The sequence below is a fragment of the Megalops cyprinoides genome, chromosome 6 (assembly GCF_013368585.1).
Source record: "Megalops cyprinoides isolate fMegCyp1 chromosome 6, fMegCyp1.pri, whole genome shotgun sequence".
In the NCBI taxonomy this organism is placed as follows: Eukaryota; Metazoa; Chordata; class Actinopteri; order Elopiformes; family Megalopidae; genus Megalops; species Megalops cyprinoides.
The window spans coordinates 8572056-8599166 of NC_050588.1; the positions used below are offsets into that span (position 1 = coordinate 8572056).

Below are 27111 nucleotides of genomic sequence, written 5' to 3' on the forward strand. Positions count from 1 at the left end.
TTAGTCTGTCAGTATGGTTGTCTTTCGATGGTTATTCTGAGACCGCTGCTCTTAGATTGGTTAGCTTTCAGCGAATTTGTATTTAAGTTGTATAAAATAAGTGTTCATTGTTTAATGTACTGTGAACCATACACTCACCGTGACCCCTGCTCTAATCTGTGTAAGTATAGGAGTCCACTTTGAGGACCATGTAGTATATTGACTAGCCTTTTATCATTTGAAAGCTTACAGCCCAAGTTCTACAGTTGCATAAATTACTTTTGGTTATTTTGACCAGCCAAGAATAAAGTATCACAAACTTGTGTCTTTGGTGCTCTGTTGCTAAGATAAATATATAACATGTGTAGCTGTGGACAAGTGAATGCTGTTACCAATGTTGATTTCGAAGTCAAAATGCACATTCAAAAATTAGGATCTAGCTTATGGAAAACCATGGATCCTTACCATGTAAACAAGGTCACATAAACCCCATTTTGAGAAGTATTTTTCAAAACATCCACATTTAAATAATCATTTTTCATGCAAATGCACGTCATAAATACAGTGTTAGGCCACAGGCAAGCCGTCTGTGTTCTGTGACAAGGGTGTTTCAACAGGCAAAAGGGGCTCTTATCCAATAACTGATGAGCTCTGCTATTCATTGAATCCCCCCAGTGTCCTTCTGGCAATATCCAGCTGCAAAAAATGTTCCAGTCAAGTTGTTACAGGCATCCCAGGGACAGTGTAACACAATGCCTTTCTTTATGAGCAGTGGTTTGTGCACAATAAATGGAATAGTTTGGGTGGAATTATATACACACACACACACATAGGCGCTGATTATTATCTACTGCATAATGCACAGTAGGCCAAAATAGGCCTGTATTAGGCCAAAGTTTGACTGATCCCGATTATTTAGCCACCAGTGAATTCTTTCATTTGATACCAGAATCATTTGCATTTGCAGTCCATTCTTTTGCAGTGACTGGATGGTACTTGGAGGAAGGGCAATTGGTGAAATTATTGAAAAAGCAATATGTTAATAAAAATGTAAAAACAATGGTATCAGCCTGGGAAAACCCATTTGGGTCCATGTACAGCCATGTATGCCCTCCAAATTAAAAGCGGCCTCATGGTGGAAGCACAGAGTGTGCATGTTTTTTTTTTTTTTATTGGACTTTGTTCTCTTCTCCGCCAGCTCGTTGAGCTCTGTGTCTCTCGGCCGCAAACTCAGTTACCCAGTAACAAAAACAAAGTGGTTACTAAGAAACCCCCTGTTCTGTGTTGCCAGGTCAGCGGCAGTCACCTTAAATACGTAGCCCAGGGCACCAGGAGATAAATCATTTGACAGGCAGTGTTAAGCTGCATCTGTGAGATACCAGCTTTTACCCACCGCAAAGGGAAGTGTAGCCCACAAAGGAGCTTATAAGTCACTGGATGGGGTGACACACAAGCCAAATGGTGGAAACTTTGTGATGTATCGAATGTTAATATTTAGGCCTGTTTCCATTTATGAATCTTTTTTTTTTTTATTTAGCACTTCTGCTTCCATTTAGGTGTGTGTAAGACAGAAAAAGTAAATGGCAAAATGAGTCATTCGCAGTTCTGAGAATCTTATCATATTAGTGAATGGACGGAACTTGGCATTTGAATGGGAAGGGGGAGGTCTTGACATTCAACACCTGACCCCCCCCCCCCCCACCACCACCACCACCACCCCCATCCAGGAAGGTAATAACTTCTATGGATGGCAGATCTACGTGCAGCTATGTAATGCCAAGGTCCACGCTGTGCAATTGAGTGAAAATTGAATGAAATGCTGAAGTTTGTCATTTCTGGGAACCTTTCTGCTCAAGGTGAATGACTTCACAATGCCGCTGTCATGTTTAAATTTCCCTTTTTCACTGGAAGCCCATTAAATTTACAGTAATATTAACCTGACATCCATTGACATCCAGTTTCTCTAGTGTCTGTGTTTGTATGCTGTCTTTCTGCAAAAATGTCTGAAGAAAGGACTTCTGCTGCTGGCTGTGACCTGGTGTAATTAACCCCTGCTGCATTAATCAGTCGACTGTAGGGAGATTTTAATAAGCTGTCCAGCTGAAAGCACAGAGCATGGAATTTGATTACTCAAAATGGAAAATAAGAAACACCTTAGTATTATCCTTAGATTAGGTAAATAGATTAAAAAAAAAACATCTCTGTTACTTTTTGACAGACAGGTTCTTAATCAGACTGGTGATGAGAGTTGTTGCTGAATTTACATGAGAAACGCATAGAATAGGGAAGCTTTTTGTCCCTGTTCCTGTAATTACCCATCAAGCTTTGAAGTCATCTACACATCCCTGGGATTTTGGGTGACTTTAATAGAACATAGATATTTAGTAAAGTCAAGTATTTATAAGCCATTTATAAATAGGTATTTATGAACCCTTTATAAATAGGTATTGATAAAGAGTTTCCCTCTCAGTCAACCCATGTGAGTCTGCATTGCTGGAACCCAACCCACAGAATACCCAAAGCCATCACTCTCCAAGCTGGTTGGTTATTTCCACCTTTCTCTTTAACAGTGAGCGAAACCGTGAGGAAGGACAGAGACAGTGAAGACAGCTAGTTGTGATCCTATCAGTTTCAAGAGGGTGGGTGGTCTGTGTCAGGATTTAGAACTGAGGGGTCTGGGGGGAGGGGGGGTGAGGCTGAGATCGTTCTCCTTATCCTAAAAATATCGGTAGCATCTCCAAAATCCACACGCAGTGGCTTGTCCGTGACCGTTATAGACCTGGCAGGGCTTCAGAGCCGAGGAGCTGGTACTAAGTTTATCGTCCCTTTGTCACTGGTCCCAGGTCTTTAAATAGCTGCTGCCATTGAACCCGGGGCATTACGTAAGAGGGCAGAGATGGCATACCATGTGAGTGTGCTAGGCCCTCTGTGTTTTGCCTGGCACAGTGCTAGTGGGTTTACCTGGTGACCATACCCATTGTGCCAGTGGCCAGGCCAAGGCCAGCACCTAGTTGGCTACTGGGGGAGCGTGAGTCTACCACAAAAACAATTTTCCTGTAATATGTATTAGTTAGTCTATTATTCATTGTAATAACATTGACCTGTTTTGGATGGGTTGCCTCTGTCTTCACTTTAAAATTTTGTTTCGTATGTACAGAGGCATCTTCTCTTGTTAAGAATTTCACACTTTACAGACAAATTGACAATTGAAAATTGACAAATTTTCCCCTTTGTCTAATAGAGAAAAATCATTAAGTAAGAAAACACGGGGGGGGGGAGTAAATGAAGAGTTTTTGCTGTGTGTTCTCCAGCAGGCATAGGTACTGTAGAGAAAAAAAGAGGACAATTGCCAAAAATTAAACAAAAGTAGCACTCAGGAGTTGTTTTCTGTCAGGCTGAGTGTTATTTGCTTTGCCATGCTTATGATTTTACCCTTTTAACTCATGTACTCAGCTTATGCAGCTTAATTTCACTAGAGCACTTGAAGGAGAGCCACTCACACCACGGGCATTCTTACATGACAGGATATTCAGCTCCTGTGTCCCTTCCACCCTCTGCCTAGGAGGTCGCAGTTGGTAACAGGAGGTTCCAGTGCTGTCTGGGCTCCTATGCTGAATACGGATGTTCGATGCATGTCCCTACTTGTCCCGCTATGAGAATGATCCAGCAAATCAGAACGCTTGTAGCCCCAGTAATGGCAGAGGCAGAATGTTCAATGTGGACTGCGCCAAGATGATTGTCTGGTCCGTATAGAGAAAATCTGCGCTTGCACAGGGAAAGGACAACAATGCAGAAGTTTGGAGGGCTTAATTTCTCAAAACAAATGAGCAGTATAAACAGAAGCATTATAAAAGGAAAATACTATGTTGTTAAAAAAAGTCTTCTAATTTATTAATGTTGATAAATGTGTTGTAGCGATGCTCGATCCCCTGATTAATTATCTGTAATTGTCCATTAAAATCTTCGGCTGAGCTAAACTGCGAGTTTAATTACCTTTGAGGCAATTTGGAACCGAGAGTCCGTGCCTGAGTCCAGACGCCAGGCGAGGTCAGCTCATCTTTTTTTCCAGGTTTAATGGAGCCACAGGCCTTTTTCAGAATATGTGCATTTTCATTTTTCTGCCTGGAAGGGCAAGGTAAACTTTGACACGTGCTGGTTGATGATTACACCGCACGGGCCAAAGCGCCTCAAGCTGTTCCCGGAATCAGCATGCATTCGCCGCATCGTGCTAAACTGCAGATTCGTATATGCGACCCGCGTGCGCAAAAATAGACTAAGTGGTCTGAAAAAAAAAATGTCCTCATTTTAATGAAAATGCATCGTTCCAGAGCTGGGGGCCGTGAGGTCAAAGAAAGTTATTCTGCATTGGCGTCTCCGTGGTGAGTCGGAGCATGTCTGGGACATTGGTAGGGCGTGCTTGTGAACATGTGAGTCACATGGGTACACGCCAAGTCACCCCCTAGGTTACAGATGGGGGGGGTCTTCTCATAAGGCAGCATGAACGGCTAAGGCGTCGGGTTCTCATCCAAGACGGCGTAAAGGAACGAATGACACCGGCCGCCGACTGGTGTATTTTCGGCCAACGCCCCGCGCCGTTTCCTGCGTAGCGAAAACAAAAACAAGCCACACTCGGTTCGAAATCCTCATTTTTTTATTCCGAGCGACACTGAAAGGCAAAAGGTGGTGACACATGACGCGTTTCCATCCCTTAAAAAGTTACCGGCAAGAGAGAATTATTCCCAGAAACGGTGATTCAGTCTTTCTTGTCTACCTACGGACACCTATGAGTCACTGCGACTTGCGTTTTTGAAATTGTTGGTGTCTTCTACTTTTTTGTCCCCTGAAGTTTAGGGGATTTTTATTTTTATTGTACCAAGCTCTTCACTGGACTTCAATGTCCAGCATGATTATGTAGGGACAAATAAGCATAGTTACACATGTGTATATATGTGTGTTATGTGTATAAGAACAAAATTATAGACACTCTTAAAAGGAAATCCTGTTAGATTCTATGAACTTCTCGATAGACAGGACCTGGGGCCCCGACTTCCTGTTTAGGCAGCCCTGGAGAGGGGTTTTTTCTCTGAAACCCCAGACAGCTGTCACTCCTCCTTTGAAGAACAGGAAGACGGAGAGCAGAGAGGCAGGGCGGCAGACGGGCGGTGGCTCGCTGTCACACGTTCGCCTCGAGACGGCCCAGTCGCTCGGGGGGCTGATTGCACTCGCTGGCACTACGATCAGGGCAGCTCACACTCATCCAAATCCCAGATTAACCACCCTTCCCTTCCACCCCCCACCCCACCCTTGCCCAGGCTCTTCCTAACTCTGTGGATTACTCAGATCGTTAGATGCCTGGAGTCCCGCTTCCAAAAGAATGGTGAGGTATGAAGAGTTTTTTTTTTTTTTCCAGAAATTTTACATATATGAAGAAAAAGCTTTTGTGGGTGTAACTGATAACTAAAACAACTGTGATAGAGACAAACTATGCCAAGAGCTGTCCTTGCTGTCAGGATTTTGCAGATCGCCACCCCTCCAGTATAACAGTGCTTGTATCATTGGATGACTTGGTGATGGTTGTGAGGGATTAATGCAGCTGGTGTTTGTAAAAGAGGGAGTGGCCTCTCTGCGGGCCCTGCATCTTTACCCCCTCCAGAAACTTGCCCGGGCAGCAGAGCACCGCACAGAAAGCTGTAAAGCTGCACTTCACAACTTTGTCCATGTTTTGTTCTGGTACAGGACTGGACAGTTAAAGAAACCAAGCATACTGCGTCATGTTAGATCTGTGTCACACATGTATGTAGGTATGTTTGTAATTATATATCTTCTATCAGATATAAACAGTAATCATATCATCTATCGAGAGAATATTGTAAATAAAGTTTTTAAAAATAAAATGAAGTATTTAAAAACAAACATTGTACTCCAGGTTCGCTGCAATTCTTAGACAAAAAAGAACAGAGGTGAACAGCACATGAAAGGAACAGTAGCAAAATGGTATTTTGTGTTTCTTCTTGATTACTAGATAAATACAGTTAGGTTTGTTTTCATCCCTCGACATTATAATACTGCTGAACCCTTGAGTGGAAACTCTGCAACTATTTCTGAGCAGACAGTTTCAAAGGTGCGACTCGTTCTGCTACAGTGATGGGCGGAAAAACAAGTTCCACTCTCACCATTGTTGGAGACTTCACAGTGACGGCTGTCGGGGGATCGGTGTCTCATGGTTTTATTTTTTTTAAATGCATGCTTTTCCACCACAGTTCTACATCGTTGATGAGTACAAATATCAAGCGAATACATAATCCGGGCATGAGGGTGGAACAAATGAAGCCTATGGTTTACACAACCCGTAAAACAGTAACATGAATAGCTCCTTTTCATGAATGGTGTGCTTCACCTCACTTAATGCGTTACTCTCGGTTTACCTCTTCGTTCGCGTTCTCGTCTAAACTGGGGGAAAATGAATGAAAAATGACTCCAGTCGATAGGGTCACCGGACGAAAAGGAGAGACCCCTCCTTAAAATCACACAGGAAGGCGACGGTCGGCCGCAGCTATTTTGATTTTCATGTTTCGCGGAGTTAACGCCGAGTGGTCTGCGACTTTTAAAAGGACGCGCCTGAGGACGACCGTCAGGGGGTTTAGCAGAGCAAGACCAGCGTCGGCCCGGTGAACTGCGTGCGTTAAAGAAACATACCACCCTCCGTCTCATCTTGGGTGGGAGCAGGGGTTAGAACATGCAAATGTGAGTGATTTGACGGTCATGGTTCAATGAAGACTACTAAAATTTTCCTTGTACCTATATTTAACATGTACCTTCACGTTAAAAAGGATCATGAGTTCAGATTGGTGGCAATTAAAAAAAACGTACATTTTATTTTATTTTTTGAGTAGTATTATTATTACTTTATATCTGCCGATGAAGTGGGCGCTCAGATGAGTCTTTCAAGTTCGCCTGGTAAAGAGAGATGCAGACGATATTGAAGGATGGGACACTTTCACTCTGAGTCAAGAGACCACTTAAATACAATCTGAGATCTAACCTGCTAACATTATGCCGCTACCAATACGAAGTAAAGATGGTCGACAGCGGGGGATGGGTTAGTGAAAGTAAAAAAAGCAGTAGCTCTTCATTCAACCATTGTAGATGAGTCATATTTTTTTAAAAAAGAGCTACCCTCAGGTTTTAGCCACCAGTTTTTATTAATGAAAACTGCCGAGATTGATCGTGTCCGGTTTTGCGCATGTATATTATAACACATTAGCGTTGGTATTTAATTCTGCTCAACTAACATATGGAAATGTTTTCTAAAGCTATATTTTATATGCCATTCTATTTAACAAATGTAATGTATTGCATGTATGTATTGTAATGTATTTGATGCAATGTATTTAACAAGTAGTATCGCAAGTACAGTTCACTCAGACTAGACTTTAGCATTAATTGCTAGCATACTGCTAGTCAGTTCTTTGAATATATGAATATTCACAGATCACTTAACCACACATTTTTTCATGAGTTATATTCGCCCCGTCAACTTTGTTTCCGTCGCCAGCGTCTGCGATATCGCCTCTTTGATCAGTGAGGCTTTCACCACCTCGCATGTTTCGCAGCCCAATCCCAGCAACTGTAATCGGCTTCCATTCACTGCGTTTGAAACAATACCCACTAATCTCTAAATTCGGATGAGGAAAACTAGTGCACGTGATGGGGGGTCAGGGGTTTTCGTCTGGGCCAGGGGTTGTGCCCAGATGCAGCTCAAAGAGGCCCGCGAGGAGCGCCCATCTGTTCCTAGGTAACGTACTCACACGAGGCAGATTTATGAATGGCAGTCTTCGAGATGGAAGGGTTGCGATCCTCAGCATGGATGATGTTTTTTTCGTTTGTTTTGGGTGTTTGTGGATCTTAACCGTCTGATCACAGGCAGCATGCTTGGTTTATTTTCATGGCACCTCGACGTATCTGCATCCAGACGACTAGAAGAGCCAGCACTGTCAGTTGCACGAACGGCCACTTTCTCGCCTTCATTTAAAGTGGCGTTACCAGCGTTACGCAAAATACCAGTGTCACAAAGAGCTCCTTCAGACCTCCCACCTTTAGAGACAGGACACGATGACTTTAGATGATAGATGATGAAAAAAAGTTGTGGTGTGTGAATGCTTACCTCAGTGGAAAAAACAACTGCTGGCCATGCAGAAGAAGATAAAATCAGCACATGGCACAAAAGAAGCTGAAGCCACAAGCCTCAGATTGACATCTAACACCAGAACCGACGGCACAGGCATTCTTGCCTACACCCGCTGCGCTTTTTTATGCTTCCTTCAAGTCATTATGATTTGATCTCATTAAAAAAATGTTGACATACCTGCTACAGCAAGTATTATAAGTAAGATCCAACCCTGAGGAAAATTAGGATTTTCTGCTATATTTGCATGGGATTGTTTTACATTTTCATTTGTGCCTATGAAATAGGCCTGTGCGGATTCGTTCATCTTGTCGCCGTTCCCCAGACGTTGTTGTTGCTTTTATTCATCAGAATATGAACCGGGCAGTATTATAAAGCATTGTGAGCATTTTATTTTCACTTGGCCCTTCATCAGAGAGCATGCATCCGTTTGTTTAGTTGCATTGTTAGGGTGCCAGTGCACTGGGTAAACTTCTCTATTTCACTACACGTTGTTAAAGCAATTGAGTCTTTACAGGCTTTTAATGTCCACGTGACTCGGCTCCCGCCCTTTAGGTGATTCGTTAGTGTCAGTGTGTATGAGTCACGTGTAGTCATACCTGTATACATATATGTTTAATGTGTTTATGTGTGTCTACTGTATATACCGGGTATGACCTAGTTTCAGGCTTGTACCATTAATCAACTCTTGCAGACCGCGAAACGAAATTTATATGATGTCAGTGCTCATCATTGTGTTATAGAGCATTTCAGGCAAAAAACCATACAGCGTTCTAAATAAAGCGAAAGTTACCTCGTTAAAGTTTTAAAAATACATTTTTAAATTTAAAAGCCGAAAATTTGTATTGACGTGTTGCATGTCAAAAATGATGTGGCCTTTTCAAACTAGCTGCAGTAGCAGTTTAGGTTTGCAGGCAGCTCGTTTGGTCGCAAGTCTCTGCGGAAACTTTGGCATGTGTCTTGCTGATGGAGGCTGAGCGAAGCACCGGCGTAGTATGCCTTTCACTTTCCAGTAAAACTTCACACTCATTCAGCTATGTCACGTTAACCACCCGTCTTTTTTTCGAGTATCCTTCAATTGAGACTTGATCTGGGAATTGGCCATTCGTCTTTCCCGACGCCGAGCTAGTTGACAGACGTTTTGTTACCGTGAAGATGATCAAATGAGGTTGCTTTTGTTGATAAAAAATAGTCATGCGTTCAGAAAAGGGACAGAGGTCTCCCTGTCCGTTAGAACTTCTAGAGATGATTTTACAGTAAGCGCCATAAATCCTCTGCGCTGTAGAGATCCACTGGAAAATGTTCACATCGTGCAGTCCCTGGCTGATCTATTTTTATACAGGCGATTTCTCTAGGGGGATGGAAAATAAATAAATCTATTAGAATTTATGATGCACCCACTCAGCACTTGATATAGAAAAAACTCTGGATTTATATTACACTAAATTCACCCCTTGGTTACAGTATACTGCAGTCGGAATAGGAGTCAGTCTAGTAATATATTTTTATTTTGCAGAAGCTCATATACAGAGCGGTCAGCAAAACCGTTATGTCAAGATACTTAAAATGTATTGAAATAGCTAGAACAAGGGGATAGATACAAAATAATAAGTAGCATTTCAATGATAAATCATCAAGCAAAATCCTATACGGAGATGTGTATGCAAGCAATCCAAGTGCTTAAAAGGATAACAAAACCGTTTCATCTTTAAATCTTATTTTATAGAAATACCTTACTTTTTTCACTTTGGATTGAACAGTATCATTAGGTGTAATTGCTAGTGAAATTTAAGTATAACACTCAACTAGTCAAAGAAAAATACTGAAGGAACCGAAGGGATCACCCCCATCGGTTGTCTGAGACTAAGGGGGCAGGTGCGGGCGAGATTCGCGCGCCCCGACTGGAGTGTGCAGTTTATTTAAGCGGCAGATTAAGGCTCGAGAGAATTGATAAAACACAAATCCCCCGGCGAAGACCTGTTTTGGAGAATCATGGTCAGGTCACTGGGTTAAGCAGGATTTTCTGATCATCTATACATCGTGTGTTGGATCAAGGGGCTTTCATTGCCAGATAGCATTAAGGGCTGTATTATTATTATTATTATTATTATTATTATTTTACAAGGCATAACATCTCCCGATTTAAAAATGTATAAAATCACGAATGTTTTGTCTGAAGGTGGTGGTGAAGACGAGTTAGCATGTACGACCACTATTTCCGGTTCATTGTAATATTACGAGAAAAACATTATTTCAGGCTGGTTAATAGTGGCCTAGATGTGCCCTCTGTACTGGTTCTGACTGAGGAACAGCTGTGCGTGTTCACGCATACCGATGTTTGTCTTACATCTGTAAAAATACACACACTGGCACCTCCAACATTCCAAACGCATTGAAATGGCTCTTTATCAAATAAGCAGGTTTACCTTTGATATAGCATATAGCTACTACCGTTCTACCGTTCGTCATGTGCTCAGACGATGTCTTCAGAATGGAAAACGTAAATCTCAAACAGTAGTACCTCAATAACTGATTACATGTTTCGTAATCCCGACTTCAAATGGAGTTTGGGGTTCCAAAACTATCCTCCGCGTGTATGAGCTAAATTGTGTTGAGGTGTAAATAAGACTGTGTAGGGACAAGAGTGCATTTGGTCTACGATATGCTGTTTTTATTCCTACCTGATTTGTTGTTTACACTTCATTTTTTCAGGTCTGCTGTAACATTTTCCCGCTCTGCAAAACAGAATTCACTAAGGAATCATTTGAATTCCTGCAGATGAAATACAAACGGGCTTTCTCTCGACACCTCTGGACTGAGACCTTCAGAATTAAATCTTGAACCGGCCTGTGCTCCACCGCCTAATAGCAGCTCTGTGCTTAAAGTGTGCATGTTTTCGTTCTCTTCGTCCAGGTGGTTTCACCCCAACATCAGTGGGATCGATGCGGAGCAGCTGCTCCTGACACGCGGCGTCCACGGCAATTTCCTGGCCAGGCCGAGCAAGAGCAACCCAGGGGACTTCACGCTCTCTGTCAGGTACCGCGCTCTCCGGCGCTGTCGCTGGGGTTTTTTAATTAATCTCACAGTGCTGGGCCGGAATGCAACGGGAGCAGATGCATCGACCGACCACTCTTTCACGCAGAATAAATTCTCCGGCCAAATAAGTTTTGGGCGTCTTCATTTGTGTTCCTTTCAGTGGCATCTGCTTTGTGATAACACATTCATTAAATGTTAATAAAATAAAATAATTTTTTGCATTTCCTCACGACGTCAACATTTTACTATTGCTTTTCCCTGTCGTAGCCTGTGTAAGTGGTAATTTTTTTCCACAGGCACTGGAATGCATGTTCAAAATAAATAATTTAAGACGATTGATTCCGATAGTTACTTTGCCACTCAGTGAATATTAAGGTATTTACCTAGAGGGATATCAAGTGACATAATATTTTTTTGTGCAACAGAAAATACGGCAGAGCAATGTCTGAAATGTGTTGCATTATGACTACGCCGAGAACTTTTAAGTCGCAGAACTATTTTTGCTCAACACCTGTGGTCCGTTGGAATAGCTTATTATTTTAGTTAAATCACCTGCACCTTGTTGAAGTGTGTTAAGATGAACACGCCTGTCTAGCAATGAAGTTGCATTTTTCTCTTATCAGATCAATCGTGTGTGTGGTTTTGAGCGTGTGTGGGTTTATGCCTTTATGCATTTTATTTTTGTGCTCGTGCTTTTGTGAGATTCATGAGAGCCACGTAGGCGTGTTCTCGCTTCCGCAAAGTTTCCATTCTTTGGAAAGAAACCAAAACAAAAGAGAAAGAAATAACGATGCTTATTTATTACTCGTTATTGACCAAAGTCCTCGTTGTTTCTGTATTCTGTTCAATGCTATTCTTTCTGCTGTTCAGTGTCACTCTTGATTGGTGGCTTGATACAGAAACTTAGCTCTGCTGATATCAATGTTTAACGTGTAGCCTACCCTTCATAAAAAGAAGACTGCAAAAGTGCATGTTGATGATTTTGATTATGCTGAACGATGTAGTTTTTTTGAGTCATTGTATTTTTTATAGTATGTCAATATAATAATATTAATATAAGTACCGATGTCCACTAAATTATGTGCATATAGAGCAGCCAAAAATGGAATCATGTTGTAATTCGTCATGCATAACGGACTGTAAACACAGCTGCTTTTTATTACCTAATTATGCTGTAATAATCCTGATAGCGAGGCACATTATAGTTCATGTGTGTCTAAGGTAAATGGCATCCATTTTAAGGCATAAAAATCAATAAAGTATCAGTGTTCAGGCCCAGCACTATGAGGGTCTTTAGGGTTGCACCCCCAGATGGACCTCAGTCTCCTTGTATCCCGATTTCTACATAGTATTTATTACCTTTTTTAAGATATGACTTTTTGTGCCCCCCCCCCCCCCCATGGGTTGCATCCCTCTGTATTTTCTCCTGGCACCGGGCCTGTCAGTGTTGCCTCAGATTAAGTACATTTCAGTCCGACACTGCTGGAGCACCGCTCCTGCAACCTTCCATGATGCATGTCTCTTTAAACCGACATGCTTCGACTGGGTTGGCAAACTCAGTCCCTGGGTGGCAGTTAGGTGCTGCCTTTTGGTCCAACCAGTTCCCATGGTTTAACTGGTGCAGTGAGGTTTTTCTGCCCCAGTAGTTTGGGACAGAGGTCACGTGACCACCCCCCACATATTTTTTTTTTTTGTTTAGGAATAGGGCATCTTGAAATGCTGTGGATGCATTTGGATGATGCTGGGCGCTGTGCCTGACTGTGGAACGAAGAAGAAATGATTCAATTTTAGGTTAGGGCTGTTTCAATTGTCAAGGGCGCCTGAGGTAGGTGCTGTGCCAGCTGCTATTCCAGTTACACACACGTTACACTTTAATACTTATTCCCACTTTCAGTAAGATACTTCTGGAGTGTATGGCAGGGCGGTCCTCAGTGGTGATTTGTCATGCATAGAAAGGCAAAAACCGTCAAACTGAATAGATGGTTTGCCTAATTAAGTATCGAGAGCAGAGCTTGGAGGCAAAACGTGGCCATCCTGGAATCCCGTTTGACAGCCTCTTCTAGATTGTTCATTCGAAAGGCACGCTTGGTCAATCCAAATGCTCACTCTACTAAAATAACCGTTGCACGCACATAAAAGAAACGCGCAGGAAGTGCAGAAAAAGAAACCCAGAAATAGCCGACCTGAGATGCAGCGGAAAAAGCATATGCGCCGCCGCTGAGATTCTCCATGTGAGTTTTCAAAAAGGGGAAGATCGGGCTGATCTGGGTTCAGCTTTTCTGCGTGTGTCACTCAAGCAGATGATGCCTGGCCCCCTTGCTGTTGTGTCTGAGGCGTGCCCTGCACAGCAGCCCGACAGCTTCACCATGGCAGGAGTCAGGCGTGCTGAGTCAGTGCTGCGGCTGACATCTGTGCCGTGGTAATCCATCTATACGTCTGTTTCCTCAGAGGAGAACGCAGTCGAAGCTGGCTTTTCTGGGGCTTCGAAGAGGGCAGCTTGGAAGGCCATAGGCTCTGTTGGAGTCAGAAATGGGCTTGCTGACTGTGGCCAAAAGAACCAGCTCGTGCTCCCCCTGGGGTTTTGTTTCGCTGTAGAGTTGAGATCACCCCCCCATCTCTCTCTCTCGCTCTCTCGCTCTCTCCTCATTCACTATGCATGCAAAGACTACAAGAGGGTAGTTTTAGCCATGGGGCATTCTTACAAGTCAAAGAAGAAGCTCCCACTTAGCTTCAAGTAGCATGTAGTATTTTGTCCTCATAGTACAACAGATGAGACTTGTGTGTGTACCCCTTCTATTAAAACGTCCAGTACGAATTTATACCAAGTCATAAAAGTCTCACTGTATGCATTGAGAAAACTGAAAACTGGTATACACTGGGAAAATTAAAAAACCAAAACAGCATCATATTATCCTGTGTCTTTCTCTTTCTAATCTATATATGTATATGTACATACATATACAGTATATGTACACACAGACACACGTAAGATGTTCTATTCATTGATAATAGGATAATAACTGATAATTTTCATCTGGAGTAGGTTTACCCTGGCAACTTTGAAGCTTCTGCAAGCAAATATTTGAACAAGGAACGAACCTAAGCCTACACAGCAATTACAGTGTATGCTTGGGCTAATATGACAAATACAGAGAGGAAGCATCTTATCACAAACGACGGTTGTAAATAACATTAACAGCTCAGTTATTATTACTATCATCATCATCATCATTATCATCATCAAATGTGATTCCTTTGAAAGAAGGAGTGTTGGTGAGAGGGCAGGTGGTGTTGATTTTTGAATGCAGATCAAAATATGACAAAATATGATTGGCAGTAAAGGGGACACAGCAGGTGTAAGGAAGCGAAGGGGATTATGGGTCTCTAACAATACTGGAAGTTTGATGAAGGAGGTTAAACATATGTGAAAATGTGCACAGCCATTGTATGGAACACTGTAATCTTTGGTTGGTTCCAACAACTGACTAATTTACTTAGGGGGAATCGTAAAGCTCGTTTTGTTCCGTTCCGTTCCGCTCAGGGAAGAGAGCAGGCCGGCCCTGTGATGTGAGCGGTGTATCGGGAGCCTTAGTCAGTAGAAATCTCACATGTCGTGTGTCAGCTCTGGATGCATATTCTTGGAATGTGGAGCGTGTTCCGCGTACGGCCAGGGGAGGGGTCCGCTATGTGGGTGGGCTGAGGTGTGGTGGGTCCGGGGGGGGTGGTGGTGAGGGAGGGGGGGCGGGCGGTGTGGAATTAAAGCGAGGCGAGTGTGGGGTGTCTGAGAATGACCGGAATGACAAAGTCAGATTTAGTAGCTTATCGTCCCCTGCCCTTGCACCGGGCCAGTCAGGACAGATACCGTCTCTAGGCAACAGTGAAACCACACACCCACTGCCCTCCACTCCCCTCCCCCATACAGTCAAGGTAGCACCAGCACACACGTCTTGTTGTGCCAGAGCAGAACCATCAGTTCTTCTGACTTCTCGTAGATACATGCACATACAAGGTGTCACTGTTTTGCATTTAACCATTTAATTGTATCAGAGTTATCAAAGTTAAAGCCAAGATACAGAGAACTTTCAATCATTAACCAAACTTAACCAAAGAGTGACCACTCCATGAGAAGCATGTGCTAAGGTTTATGCTTGCTTGAAGGATACTTACATGTGATATCTTACCTATCACATGCGTTCAAATCTGGTTTGAAATTCCTAAATTTTTGGGTAGTTCCCATACCAAGTGTGCCAGTATTTTAGTGAAGAGGGTCTGCAGACAGGTAGATCTGTCCAAAAAGTTGGTCTTGCCCAAAGGGATCTTGGCCTCTTGCCCATGGATGAGATGCCCATAACTATAACCCCACTACTAAGTTTTTCTAGCAGGAGTTTTCTGAAAATTCCTATGAATGATGAACTGACTATGACAATCGAAAACCACACATGGAGTTGCATGTTAGGTCTGAATTAAAGATTATGTTGATTTAAACTTATTAAAGAGCAGGAAAGATATATATATACATCAAGATATACTGTAAATAGATCATATCGATGGTCACTTGCGTTCTCATCTTCAGATGAATAGCATTGTAGTGAGTATAAATAGGTCAGTTTCCCTTTCTGTTGCTGGATGATTTGAGAGGCTTTTTATAGGGTCAGCAGGTATACCCTGCCACCCGTCTCGTGTCCAAATTCTGCCCCCCTCCCAGTGGCCGGCTCTGCAGCTGGGAATGCGGGGCAGACAAGGATACGCCTCCGTGCTTTCCATGAAGAGGGGCCCCCGGGCCGAGGAAATTACGCCCCAGATACCGCAGCGATGACAGCAACGGGATATCTGTATTTTTAAAAGCCGGTGTAGCTTTTCAGGGGGAGTGCTTCCAAGAACACGGGGCCTGGGGGCTGCACCGCACCAGAGCCCCACTACCCTGCCTATCCCCCTCCCCCCCCGAAGACAGGTCCACATTAAATCACCTCGACGGCCCCCCGGGGCGCGCCACGCCTGCGAATCTCGGCGAGCTCACCCACTGCCGTCCCTCCCAGCCCATCTGTTTCTCTCCCCCCCCCCCCTTTATTCATTCCTGGGCATGTCACCAGCGCACTGCCTCAGCACGGACAAGGCTGATCCAACCATCCTCACTCCGCATTTTGCAAGGAGATTTGTTTTTCAGGAGCCGCTCGGCGTACCTCGGACCAAAACTGTCACACCGTGGCCCGGCCTTGCGTAGCGCTCGGTCACTGCTTCATAGCTCTGGGTTCAGAGGAAGGGACACTGCTACAGCTTGGCTGCAGTAGGTTCAGAGAGAGAGAAAAGGGACGTCCACGTGATCTTTGTTCAAAAATTTCGATCAACTGCTGGCTATTTTGACGTCCAGCGTGTTTAAACCCTGATTACATGCTTTGTGAGGCTGACACTGAACCCCAGTGGCGATTATCCCAGGAATTGGTGCGGAGGGTGGAGTGTGGCGGGGAGGGGAGGGCAGGGGAGGGGAGAGGGGGGCATGATGCTGGGAGAATGCCTGGCCCGCGATCGGCTGACCTGGCAGCGGGCCCCGCTGGCTCGCGCGCAGCTCCCTCCAGGCCAGCTGAGCGCCCGTCACCATCGCCTCCCCGGCACAGAATGTCCCGGGACACGGCATGCTGAGGCAGAGCGTTCACGCCCCTGTGGAGCACGCGGGGGTCGAGCGCCGCCGCACGTGCGGAGACGGACCGCCGTTTAACCCATATAAAGCTCCCTGCTTTTGAAGCTGGCCTGGCTCGCCCCGTTGCGTTTCCACATAAGGGCTGACGTGTGCACAGGAATGCTTTGGCCTTTTTAAGCTGAGCTGGGCTTGGCCCGGTTAACGCCTGGATTCGGGACCTCCTAAACAAACAAGAAGGTCGATCATTGAGGTGTTTAGGGGACCGGAAGTAAAAAGCAGCATGTCAGTATAATAATGGGGAGACTGTGCCTGAGGAGGTGCCCTCTTCTGCTGAAGACAGTACCTGACACACCGTGATCACTCAACGTCCTGCTGCAGTGTTTGCACAGAACCATTGTGGAAACCCTGGTTTCTTTGTTAATAAGACAATCTGATCATCTGCTACTAAGACCGTAACATTCCTTCCACCCAGTCTGTCTTTTTGTCTGCACTCTTAACTAATTGTCTGTCAACTGTCAACTGTCAAATATTAACTAACTGTCCATTAATCTCCTGGTTAGACACAGGGTTAATGAAAAACAAAAAAGGAAATATATTTTATATGTATCAAAATAAGTTCCTACGAGACTACAATTTGATAAGTGGGCAACAGTTATGGGGGGAAAAAACTATAAAATGAGGGTAATCATGCTTAAATCTAGCAATCCTTTATCCAATCAGTGCTGTCAAATCTGCTAGACAAGAATCCAACAGGATCAGCATTGGGCATGCCCAATTTTTGGGCAGGGACCAGTTGGAATTTGCTGTCATTTTAATTTTTTACAGATATTTTAATAATTACATTAATGGATGACTTGCATCAGGATGCAACAACAGGCACTGCAGATTAAAATTAGTTTCGCAGCTGATTCAGAAAGGGGCAGTAAAGGGCCTGTCCACAGCCCTTGCTTGACTAACAAATAAATACAAAGTTGTTTTATTCTGCCATTGGTATGCATGCAGGCGAGCATAAGCAGCCCCTTTTAAAAATTTCTTTCTTATGATTTAAACTGGAGCAGCATACAGCAGTAGGAGGTACAGGGGGCAAGCGATCATTTGGGAGGGGTGTCAAATATTCACACATGGCATCTTATTTTTCTAAAATGTATACTCCAGCTGTTTGAGTGGACAGCAGGTACAGAAACAGACAGATGGTCCCCCTCCTTGTACCCTGTTGTTGAGCTGGAGGGGCACAGTGTGGACTCCTCGCCTGCAGCACCACTGGCAGCAGCAGGCTCTAATAGCTTTCAGCCGGCGGCAGAACGGGGCACTAGAGTGGCAGCAGGGCTGTGGTGTAGGGGGCGGGTGGGGGGGGGGGGGGGGGGGGGGGGTGTAATTTTGGCTATAAAGGGAGGGGGACCACACAGAGCTCAGACTCGCCTTCTTGTGGCTTTGCGGCGAGGTCTCGCCGCGTGCCATGTAATTCGATCCAGACCTCAGCCCCGCGTGCTCCACCGGACCACAGGTATGCAGGCTGACGGCCACAGAGCCCCCACTCCCCCCCCCGCCCCGACCGCTGAGTCGCCGGAGAGCTGTAGTGCAGGCTGGGAAGGGAAGCCCCGGAGTTTCATAAGAGGGCCTCACCTCTTGTAAAAAGGACTGTAAATGTCGTACTGCCGATCCGGAATGGTTGCTGTGGTCCTCGTTAATTCACACCTATCGCAAGCGTCAGATAGATTGACTTTAACTGATCTAAAGTGTTTCCTTTTTAACCTTTTTTTTTTCGAGGCCAGAAGCTATGACACAGTTGGAATTTTCTCATGTTGTGGTGTTTTCTCTGCTCTCATGCGGTTAATTCCACATGATGCTAAAACGTCCCTTTGAAGTACCCCTGTGCTTACAACACCGGAAACCATAGGTGATTACTGCAGCATGTTTTAATAACACATATTTCAACGCCATTTTTTTCTCTTGTTTCAGAATTTTTGTTTTAAGAGTATATTTTTTGAAAAGCAGAGATCCTAGTTTTTCTAGCAACGCACGTTGCATGCATTACAATGTGAAAATAAAAATGTTTACTGTGCTACATAGGTGGTTAGGTGTACCAGACCATGCACCTGGTTTCCGCCACTGGACCACCAGGAGCGTCCCTGTCGCCCACCCCCAGTCCTTGTCCCACCTGCTTTTGTGCTTCAGTCCTCTGTTCTTTCTGAGCATTCGCTGCGGAGCGCCCTTGGACCACCGCGGTGGACACTCGTTAGCCAACAGAAACCCAGCTTCTGAAGCCTGCAGGAGCGGTTCACATTCTCCAGCCGTGCACAGCAGATGAACAGCTGCCCACGCTACACGACCAGCAGAGACCAAGCGAGTGCACGTGAGCTCCCCCGCTCCTTCGCGTCCGGCGGTTTTCTCTGTGTAATTCTTCCAAGAGAGTGCGAGGGGAAAGCTGAAAGGGGCCGTTAGGGAGGCCGCAGCTGTCTCCCCTCGCAGCTCGCGGCTTGACGCTCCGCTGCAACGGCCGCAGAGGGACTGTATTGTCATTACCTCAGCATTACGTTATCCACCCCTCACGACCCCACCTCGCCCCTCTCTGCCGAAGGACGGGGGGCCGAGTCGCTAAACGCTTTTTTTTTTTTTGTTGTTGTTTCATTTTTTTAACACCCAAACCCCTGGGAAGATGGGCTAGACTGTGTGGCCTGTGCTTCTCAGCTTCGAAAAATGGGAGGCGCATGACGTACAGACCGGCCAAGGGTGGGACATCGGCAGCGAGCGGCCGATAATGCTGTGTTTTCTCTGCGCGTCCGGGGGACTGCTCTCTGCTCCTGAAGCGTTAGATCCGGCGTGGGAGAGGACGAGGGAGCTGGGGAACCTGGCTGCATTTCAGCAGCGGAAGAGGCAGAGATTTGTTTGTGTTTTTTGTAGTCAGACCTCCATGGTTGTCCTTATTTCGGAGCGGAGCGGTCCAGATGGTGACTTGGGTCCATCACCTGTAACTGTTTCCTTCCTTGCATAAAGTGTCTGGATCCAATATGCGGTTCCTGTGTAGAATTATTGCTGTGGGCTAGTGCTACACATTATCATTGCTTTTGTTTTACAGCATAAAATTCACATTAGAGGGGATTAGCAAGTTGAGCTTTAAATGGGACGTTCATTTTTATAACTGGTTTGTACATTACCAGCTGGACACAATACCTCAAATGTTGGTTAATTGGATGATTTGATATCCTCTTAATGGTACTGAAGGCTTGGGGGAGAAGCAAATTTTTGGGGAAGAGTCAAAGATTCCAAGATGTAACTGATTGAAATTCATTTGAATGAATGTTATGGTGTGGAATGAGAACATGCCTTCATGAGAAACTCCTCCCAGAAACTATGATTTCACAAATTATGTCTGCTTTTACGGTGGGACACTAAGACTTATGACTAGGGATGTCCTCAGTAGGACTGGAGCTTGTCAGGACCTCACCATGACCCTCACCAAGTGGATTTAACTGGAGACTGTGCGACAGCTTAATCTCATTAACGGCAGACATAGCAAAACAAAACATTATGGCAATTTGTTTCAATGAAGCAGAGGGGCTGCATGCTACTGCCTAATTAGATAAGGTGGAAACTGTGGCCAGCGTTTTAGAACATTGCTCTGTACACTATTCTGATATTCCTTTGTCACTGACAGAACCATAGGGCCAAGCCATGCCAGAACAGGCCAAGAGCCAGATGATGGGGGCAAAATACAGTTGTATTTTGCGTTAATCCTTGGCATATTGGTGCAATTTGAAAGTATACAACTATTCTATTTGTAGCTACTGTAATTAAGTGTAAAGTTAGCTATGGATAGCTTCAGCTGTTTGCACCTTATATCTCTAAAGAGGACAAAAAGTAATTATTGACGTGTTTCAGACATGTTAATAGCTACACTACTGTACTGTTAATTTGACGAATAACTTGTGATTCGTTTTCCCCTGTAGAAGCTAACTGACAGTACACAGTTTGCTAACTCTGCCCGTGGCCTTTGCGTGATCAGTGATGAGATGCTTGGAAATCCAGCCACCTGAGCGTATTGAGTCAGCCTGGTTCCAGCTGTACAGCGGAAATATAGTAGCAACCTTGTGCTCTGAAGAATCTTACGGAGAGTTGTAGCCTGTGAGCTGTGGACAGCATGCAGTTTTGACTTCATGGTCCTGTGCATTTGCACATCTATGGGCCTTAATGATTTCTATATGGGAAAAAAATGAAGAAGCCACTAAGTATTTGAGATATAACTCAGAGGAAAAATGAATTTTTATTTTGACATACCGAGCGCATGCTAAACCTGCCCTGCAGAAGGCCGTAAAGTAGCAGGATTTCAGATGATGTACCTTGAGTTCTCATTCACACAAGCAATTCTAAAAAAATCCAGTCAAATGATGTTTTTTCTGATCTGATTTTTTTTTTCTGAATTTTGTTTGTGTGAATCATGTTTAGGAGGCAGGGGCAGTGTTGGTTGTATGGGGGAGCACGCACTTGGATGCATCTTTTCCGAGCAGCAAAGCCTATTTTCCGTTCACTCCCTTTTTTTTTCCGTTCGTCTTGTGAGACGGCAAAGCTGCTGTATTTACATCCTCATGCTGCTGATGCAGTCACCGTTTTCGCGAAGGCGTGATGTAGCTTGTATTTGAAGTAGAGAACTAAAGCTACGTTGTTTAAGATGAACATACAGACCTTTACAAATTCAAAATGAGCCCACCCAATAAGCTTTATTACCGTTCCTCGCTGCCCTAAGTTGCACAATGGACTGCAGATGTCTGCCTCTTCTGTGAACAAGCACAGGGCGGGAAACGTTTTGAGCCAGAAGCAGGGGAGAGGTGTTACAAGAGCGAGCAGGGATAGGGGAGGGGTGACTGTGTGGTCTGCTTTCCAATTCATGAGGGACATTGCTTTGGCAGTAGGACAGGAGGCGATGAACTTGCACTGTTCCGGATGGCGGACCTTTCGGAGCACAGAGAGTTCCGGCGACGGCGGTCACCACAGCTGTGGCTCCCAGACCTCCCTCAAGCTCGTGCAAAACGTGCAAGAAGGTGCTGGCGATGAAACCGAGTAAAAATGCAAGCCACAGGCAATGGCAGTCGTGGTCTCTCAGGTTCTGCACCTGACCAAGGGGTCAGACCTGCTGAGATGGGAAGACCACCAATGAGTGGGCAGGACTGAGGAGTGGTTCAGTAGAGTTCTGGGATTTAGGGGCGTGTGGGGGGTCTCAAATGTTAAACAGTGTATGAAGTGTTTTTTTTTTTTTATAACATCGTTTCAGTGGTGCAGCTTGCTCTAATGTTTAATTCTTTTGGTCCTGTTATGTGTATGTAGTTAGTTATAGAATGTACATATATTATTTAAATGTTCAACATAACAACCCCGACGCTCAGCCCCCTCCCTCTACCCCCACCCCTCCTCCATTCACCACCCTGGGGTGACAGTGGGCCAAATCCACAGCAGAACCTAGAGAGATGGATAGATTTTCATTGGATTCAAAACTGAAAATTGCTGCCATTTAATGTTTTGAAGTTGAATTGCAGCACCAGAGGCACATTTGGGCTTGTTCTTGAGTGACACAATGCCACAATCTGCACTGCATTTTAGCCTTTTAGGAGCCACAGAGGGCCAGTGACGGCAGGCCCTTGCCAACAAGGCTCCCATTTGAACGATTTCCAACAGCCGTCGCCACGACAACCGCTAGGGCCCTCGGGAGAGCGGAAGGACCGAAAGGAGAGAGGGAAACGGCCATTACGAGACCCGGGCCCCGCCGGGTGCCTCGTTCTCCCACTGCGCCCGTGAAATCTCATTACGGCCTCTGCAAACGACATCACCGACTCACAGAGGGGGTGCGAGGCATCCTCCCTCAACCACACAGAAACGCCCGTAATGAAATTACAGAATTAGGGGCGAATGCAGTGTTACAAGAGAGAGAAGGAGTGGGAGAAAGGTCGGGAGGGTTCCGCGCCTTTGTCTGCTGGCTATCAGGTCGTAAGCAGAGGTGTATTTTGCCGCGGGAAAACGCTCACACGCTCGCGCTGTTTCTGAGCGAGCCAGATAGGATCTCTGCACCTCGCGTGGGGCCGCGGTTTGCAGCGCTCTCAGGCCCGTTTGGCTGCGTGGGCGTTCCGACATCTGCCACCGTTGTGCGCGGCTTCAAGCATGGTCGAGATTTCAATAAAAAAAGGTGTGTGTTTTTGCCTTTTTTGTTTTTTTTTCAGCCTGATATCACTGATGACCTTTTCATGTGGGCGCCGGGCCTTGCGGAACCGTCACGCCCCGCCTACTTGCACAGGTGACTCCAGCCTCGCCCTCTCTTGTGGAAAAATAGATCGAGTTGAGTGGGCGGGGCGTCACCTTAGATCAGATCAAAGGCAGCACGGGTTGCAGGTGTCGATGTGTAGAAGGAGGCTGGCGGCTTGTTTTCTTTCCTCGTGCCGTTCTCACTGGCGCCGCCTCTTCCTCCCCCCCTGCCCCGCAAACTGTTCTCTTTCCATCACGGGCGGGGCGACCTGCTGAGAGTGCTGCTCCTGTCTGTTCCAGCAGCGTTGTGGCAACACTGATCTGACAAGGCAGAAAACAGGCAGCTGGGCCCCCCACAGGGGGGCGATCAAAAATATTTGTGTCATTTTTAAATGCTCAGAGGTGGCGATCGTGGCCAAGCTACGGCCCTCTGTGGCACATGCAAGCACTGGGCCACATCTGACAGTGGCAGCATCATGTTATCAAGTTACAGTAAAGAATCACATCTGAAAACCTATTTATTATTAAAAAGACTTGGTGTTATTAAGCGTTCATTCCCTCACCTACAATATTCATTCTAAGAAATGGTTTATAAAAACACAGCTTGGCAAACGGAGCGATAAGCTTGTTTACATTTTTATTTTCTTTATCGTGTTGCACATTGACTTATGCATCCCTGTTGCAACACCTGTTTGGGTAATAATTAGAATGGCATGCTTCACAGAAAGAGGTCTGACTGGACATGAATTAAACAGGAGACTGTGAGGAGAATGACTTGCCTGCAAACACGTCTTGTTTTATAGCATGCTGGCAGTGCATGTGGGACTACCAGCCAAGACTGAATGCTTTCCTGACAAAGCATTTTTGCACAGCTGGAAATGTGGGCCATAGTTCCTCCTATGGGCTGTTGTGTTACAATGGTTCTGATGTCATTTGTAGGAGTGTTGAGCATCCCTGTTTCAAGGTCTCAGTGTTCTCCTGCATGCCTCCCACTGGATTCAGCCCCATTCACTGGCTGGACCCCCCAGCTGCCCAATTCTGAACCTATGTTATTCTCTTTCCCCCCGGGACAGGCGGAACGATGAGGTCACCCACATCAAGATTCAGAACTCGGGGGACTACTATGACCTGTATGGCGGGGAGAAGTTCGCCACGTTGGCAGAGCTGGTTCAGTACTACACTGAGCAGCAGGACCTCCTGCGTGAGAGAAACGGCGACGTCATCGAGCTAAAGTACCCGCTAAACTGCAAGGACCCCACATCTGAGAGGTAGGGCTGGCTACACTGTTTATGAGAAACACTGCCACCTAGTGCCTAGACTGACCCAGTACCCAGTCCCAGATACTATGTAAAGGGATGTCAGCTGCTGACTTCTACACCCAGAATCCAGCAACCTCTCGCCCTGGTCAGATTTACATTCGGTGTAACAGTCAGTCTGCGCTTAGTAAGCATGTCAGTCAGTGGAAACTGGCTTGTGAAGTGTCAAGTATTGGATATCAGCCCCAAGGCACTTCAGAATTTCCAACTCAGTTATTTTGTACTCTTCAAGGGTTTTTTGAATGGTTTGGAAATATTTGCGTGTGTCATCTGTAGGGGTGTAGGCAGAGCTCTGCCGAAGCAAATGCGTGAGAGTGGGAAAGCAATCAACGTCAGCTTCACAGACTCTGCTAATATGACGTTTTGAATTTCAGCGATGGTAGGAATTAGCGGTGGCTCCAGTAAAGGTCGCTTCTGTCAGCTCCAAACACACCTGCCTCTGTAGCCATAAGCTTCACTTACTGCATTGTTTCTAATCTTCTGACAGGTAGCTAAGCATAGCCACGCAAACGACCTGCAAACGATGGAGGCAGCTTTATGGTCATGAGTGAGTTTCGCATCAGAGTTCAGGGAGTGTTTGAAATGCTCCGTTTTGTTGTATAACTGAACTGAGAGTGGTGGTGGAGGTGCATCCGACTGCGACACAACCCTATGTGGGATTTTGCTGCAGCTTTGCCATGACCGACCTATGCTAATAAAGAGCGGTATCGGCTGTGTTTCAGAGCCTCAAAAGCTCCTCGCGATCAGGGGGAGTTTTATCAGGTTGGGAAACAACTAACGAATCCTCCTTAAGCCCTATAGTATGATTCCGTATCGCTTGCCCGCCAGCTAAAAAGCACAGATAAATCTTGCCCTGGTGAAATTAGGGACATCATATTTCAACACCCCTGGATGAGGTTATTTTCCCCGCCTCGCATTTTTTAGACGTCGACCGAAGGCAATCGCAAAGAAAGCAATTTAAAATGAGAACGCATCCGTGTGCAATTATTAAAGTTGCCGTTTAAGACGTTCCTTAAATTTTCTCACACGTCGCTCCTGTTTCAGGTTTTTTTTTTTATTTTCATGCAGCGCAGGGCTCCAGTAAATTCAAAGCCGGTGCCGTGATCGTGTAACTAACAGATATCGCTTCTGCGGGAAAAGACTGGTTCATATGCACCCCATGATTGTCAACAGCTCATCCCTAAACGGGGCACTTGAAGCTTCATTACTTCATTATTCCCCCGTTAGGCTACTTTTAAATCTTGTATGACAGTGCGTGACATTCCTCGTGCGACTCTAGGCGCCCAGCCATCAATGGGACCATGACTGACTAAGAGGGCGTGCTTAAACTGGATTGAGAGCCGAGAGTGCCTCTTGTAGTCCATAATCAGAGTGCTCCCATGCCCCTGATGTAAAAATAAATAAATAAATAAAAATATTTGCCAGGCTGCGTGAAAGCTGTTTTTACTTTAGATGACGTGCGTTGCCTGGACACGTCATGTACAAGAGGACTGTCATTGTGAAAGAATATTATACGATTTTATTGATAATTTTATGATAATGAATGTCAAAAACATTAAATGAAACAATCGAAGAAATCCAACCTCTAGCAACCTCTGGGTTACAAAGTATGCTCCTTAATATTACACCGTACTGCTTGTTTGAAATGTATGTCAAAATACTGTATGCATTATAAACATAAAAGACATTAACATTTTCACACATAATTGTACTTCAGGAAATACTCACTTGGCGTTTCTAATAAGGGCTATATTATATATATTATAATTATATTATATGTATTATAAGACATTTTCACAGTATAATGATTTTTTTTTTAATTTTGTGATTTTATGTCATTACAGCTTAATTCCAGGGTCCACTTATATCGTTCTATATTTCAAACCTAGATTCTAATGTGCACGTTGAGGTTTTTAATGGAATTAGCAAATGTATTATTCTATCTGTACCACCACCTGCAGGTACATTTTAGTCATTGCAGTCAGCATGGCTTGAACTGACTGGAGTGAGAAAAGATATTTCATACTATGTATCATCTCAATCTAAAACACAGGTAATTGTGCCTGCAATTGTGTCATTAACTGAACTGAATACCAGCAATGCAATGTAGGTCAATTTCCTGAGGCAGAACCAAGGCAGGCTCTTTTTCTGTTTGGTAGTGCCTGTTAAATTGGTGTAATGAGTCAACAAGCTCAGATTTGTAGTAGATAAAATGTAACTGAAAGCTCATTCCAGTGCTGCTGACTCCTAGTGCAGAGATGAGAGTAGCATCACCCACAGTGACACCACCTCCATGTGCTTTCCTCCCAGGTGGTACCACGGGCACCTGTCCGGGCGGGATGCGGAGAAGATGCTGACAGACAAGGGAAAGTCGGGAAGCTTCCTGGTGCGGGAGAGCCAGAGCAAGCCGGGCGATTTCGTCCTGTCCGTCCTCACCAACGAGGAGAAGCACGAGAACGTGGACCGCAAGACCAAGGTCACCCATGTCATGATCCGCAATCAGGTAGGACTCTGACTATGGGGGACTTTGGAGGGCAGGGGCCAGGGTGGAGTATGCCTGCAAAAAAGGGGATGTAGTCAGGCTACTCAAGAACAACAGTGCTTTGAATGTATTTTACATGCAAAGGAATTGCAGTGGTCAAACTGGACCATGTGGTGTCTTTGGTTGTATTATTACTGGATGGGAGTGGTGGGTCAGGGCAAAAGGGAGGGTTTGTAATTGGGAAAGTGTC

At 45.1% G+C, this 27111-nt stretch overlaps 1 protein-coding gene across 2 annotated transcripts in view; it reads left to right on the top strand.

The window, feature by feature from the left end:
* LOC118779665 (tyrosine-protein phosphatase non-receptor type 11-like) overlaps positions 1 to 27111 on the top strand; it is a 47641-nt gene that overhangs the window by 11534 nt on the left and 8996 nt on the right. For both annotated transcript variants that reach the window (XM_036531845.1, XM_036531846.1), the window contains 3 exons: positions 11078 to 11200; positions 24137 to 24331; positions 26690 to 26882. In XM_036531845.1, the coding sequence (XP_036387738.1) occupies positions 11078 to 11200; positions 24137 to 24331; positions 26690 to 26882 (511 nt within the window). The remainder of the gene's footprint in view (positions 1 to 11077; positions 11201 to 24136; positions 24332 to 26689; positions 26883 to 27111) is intronic.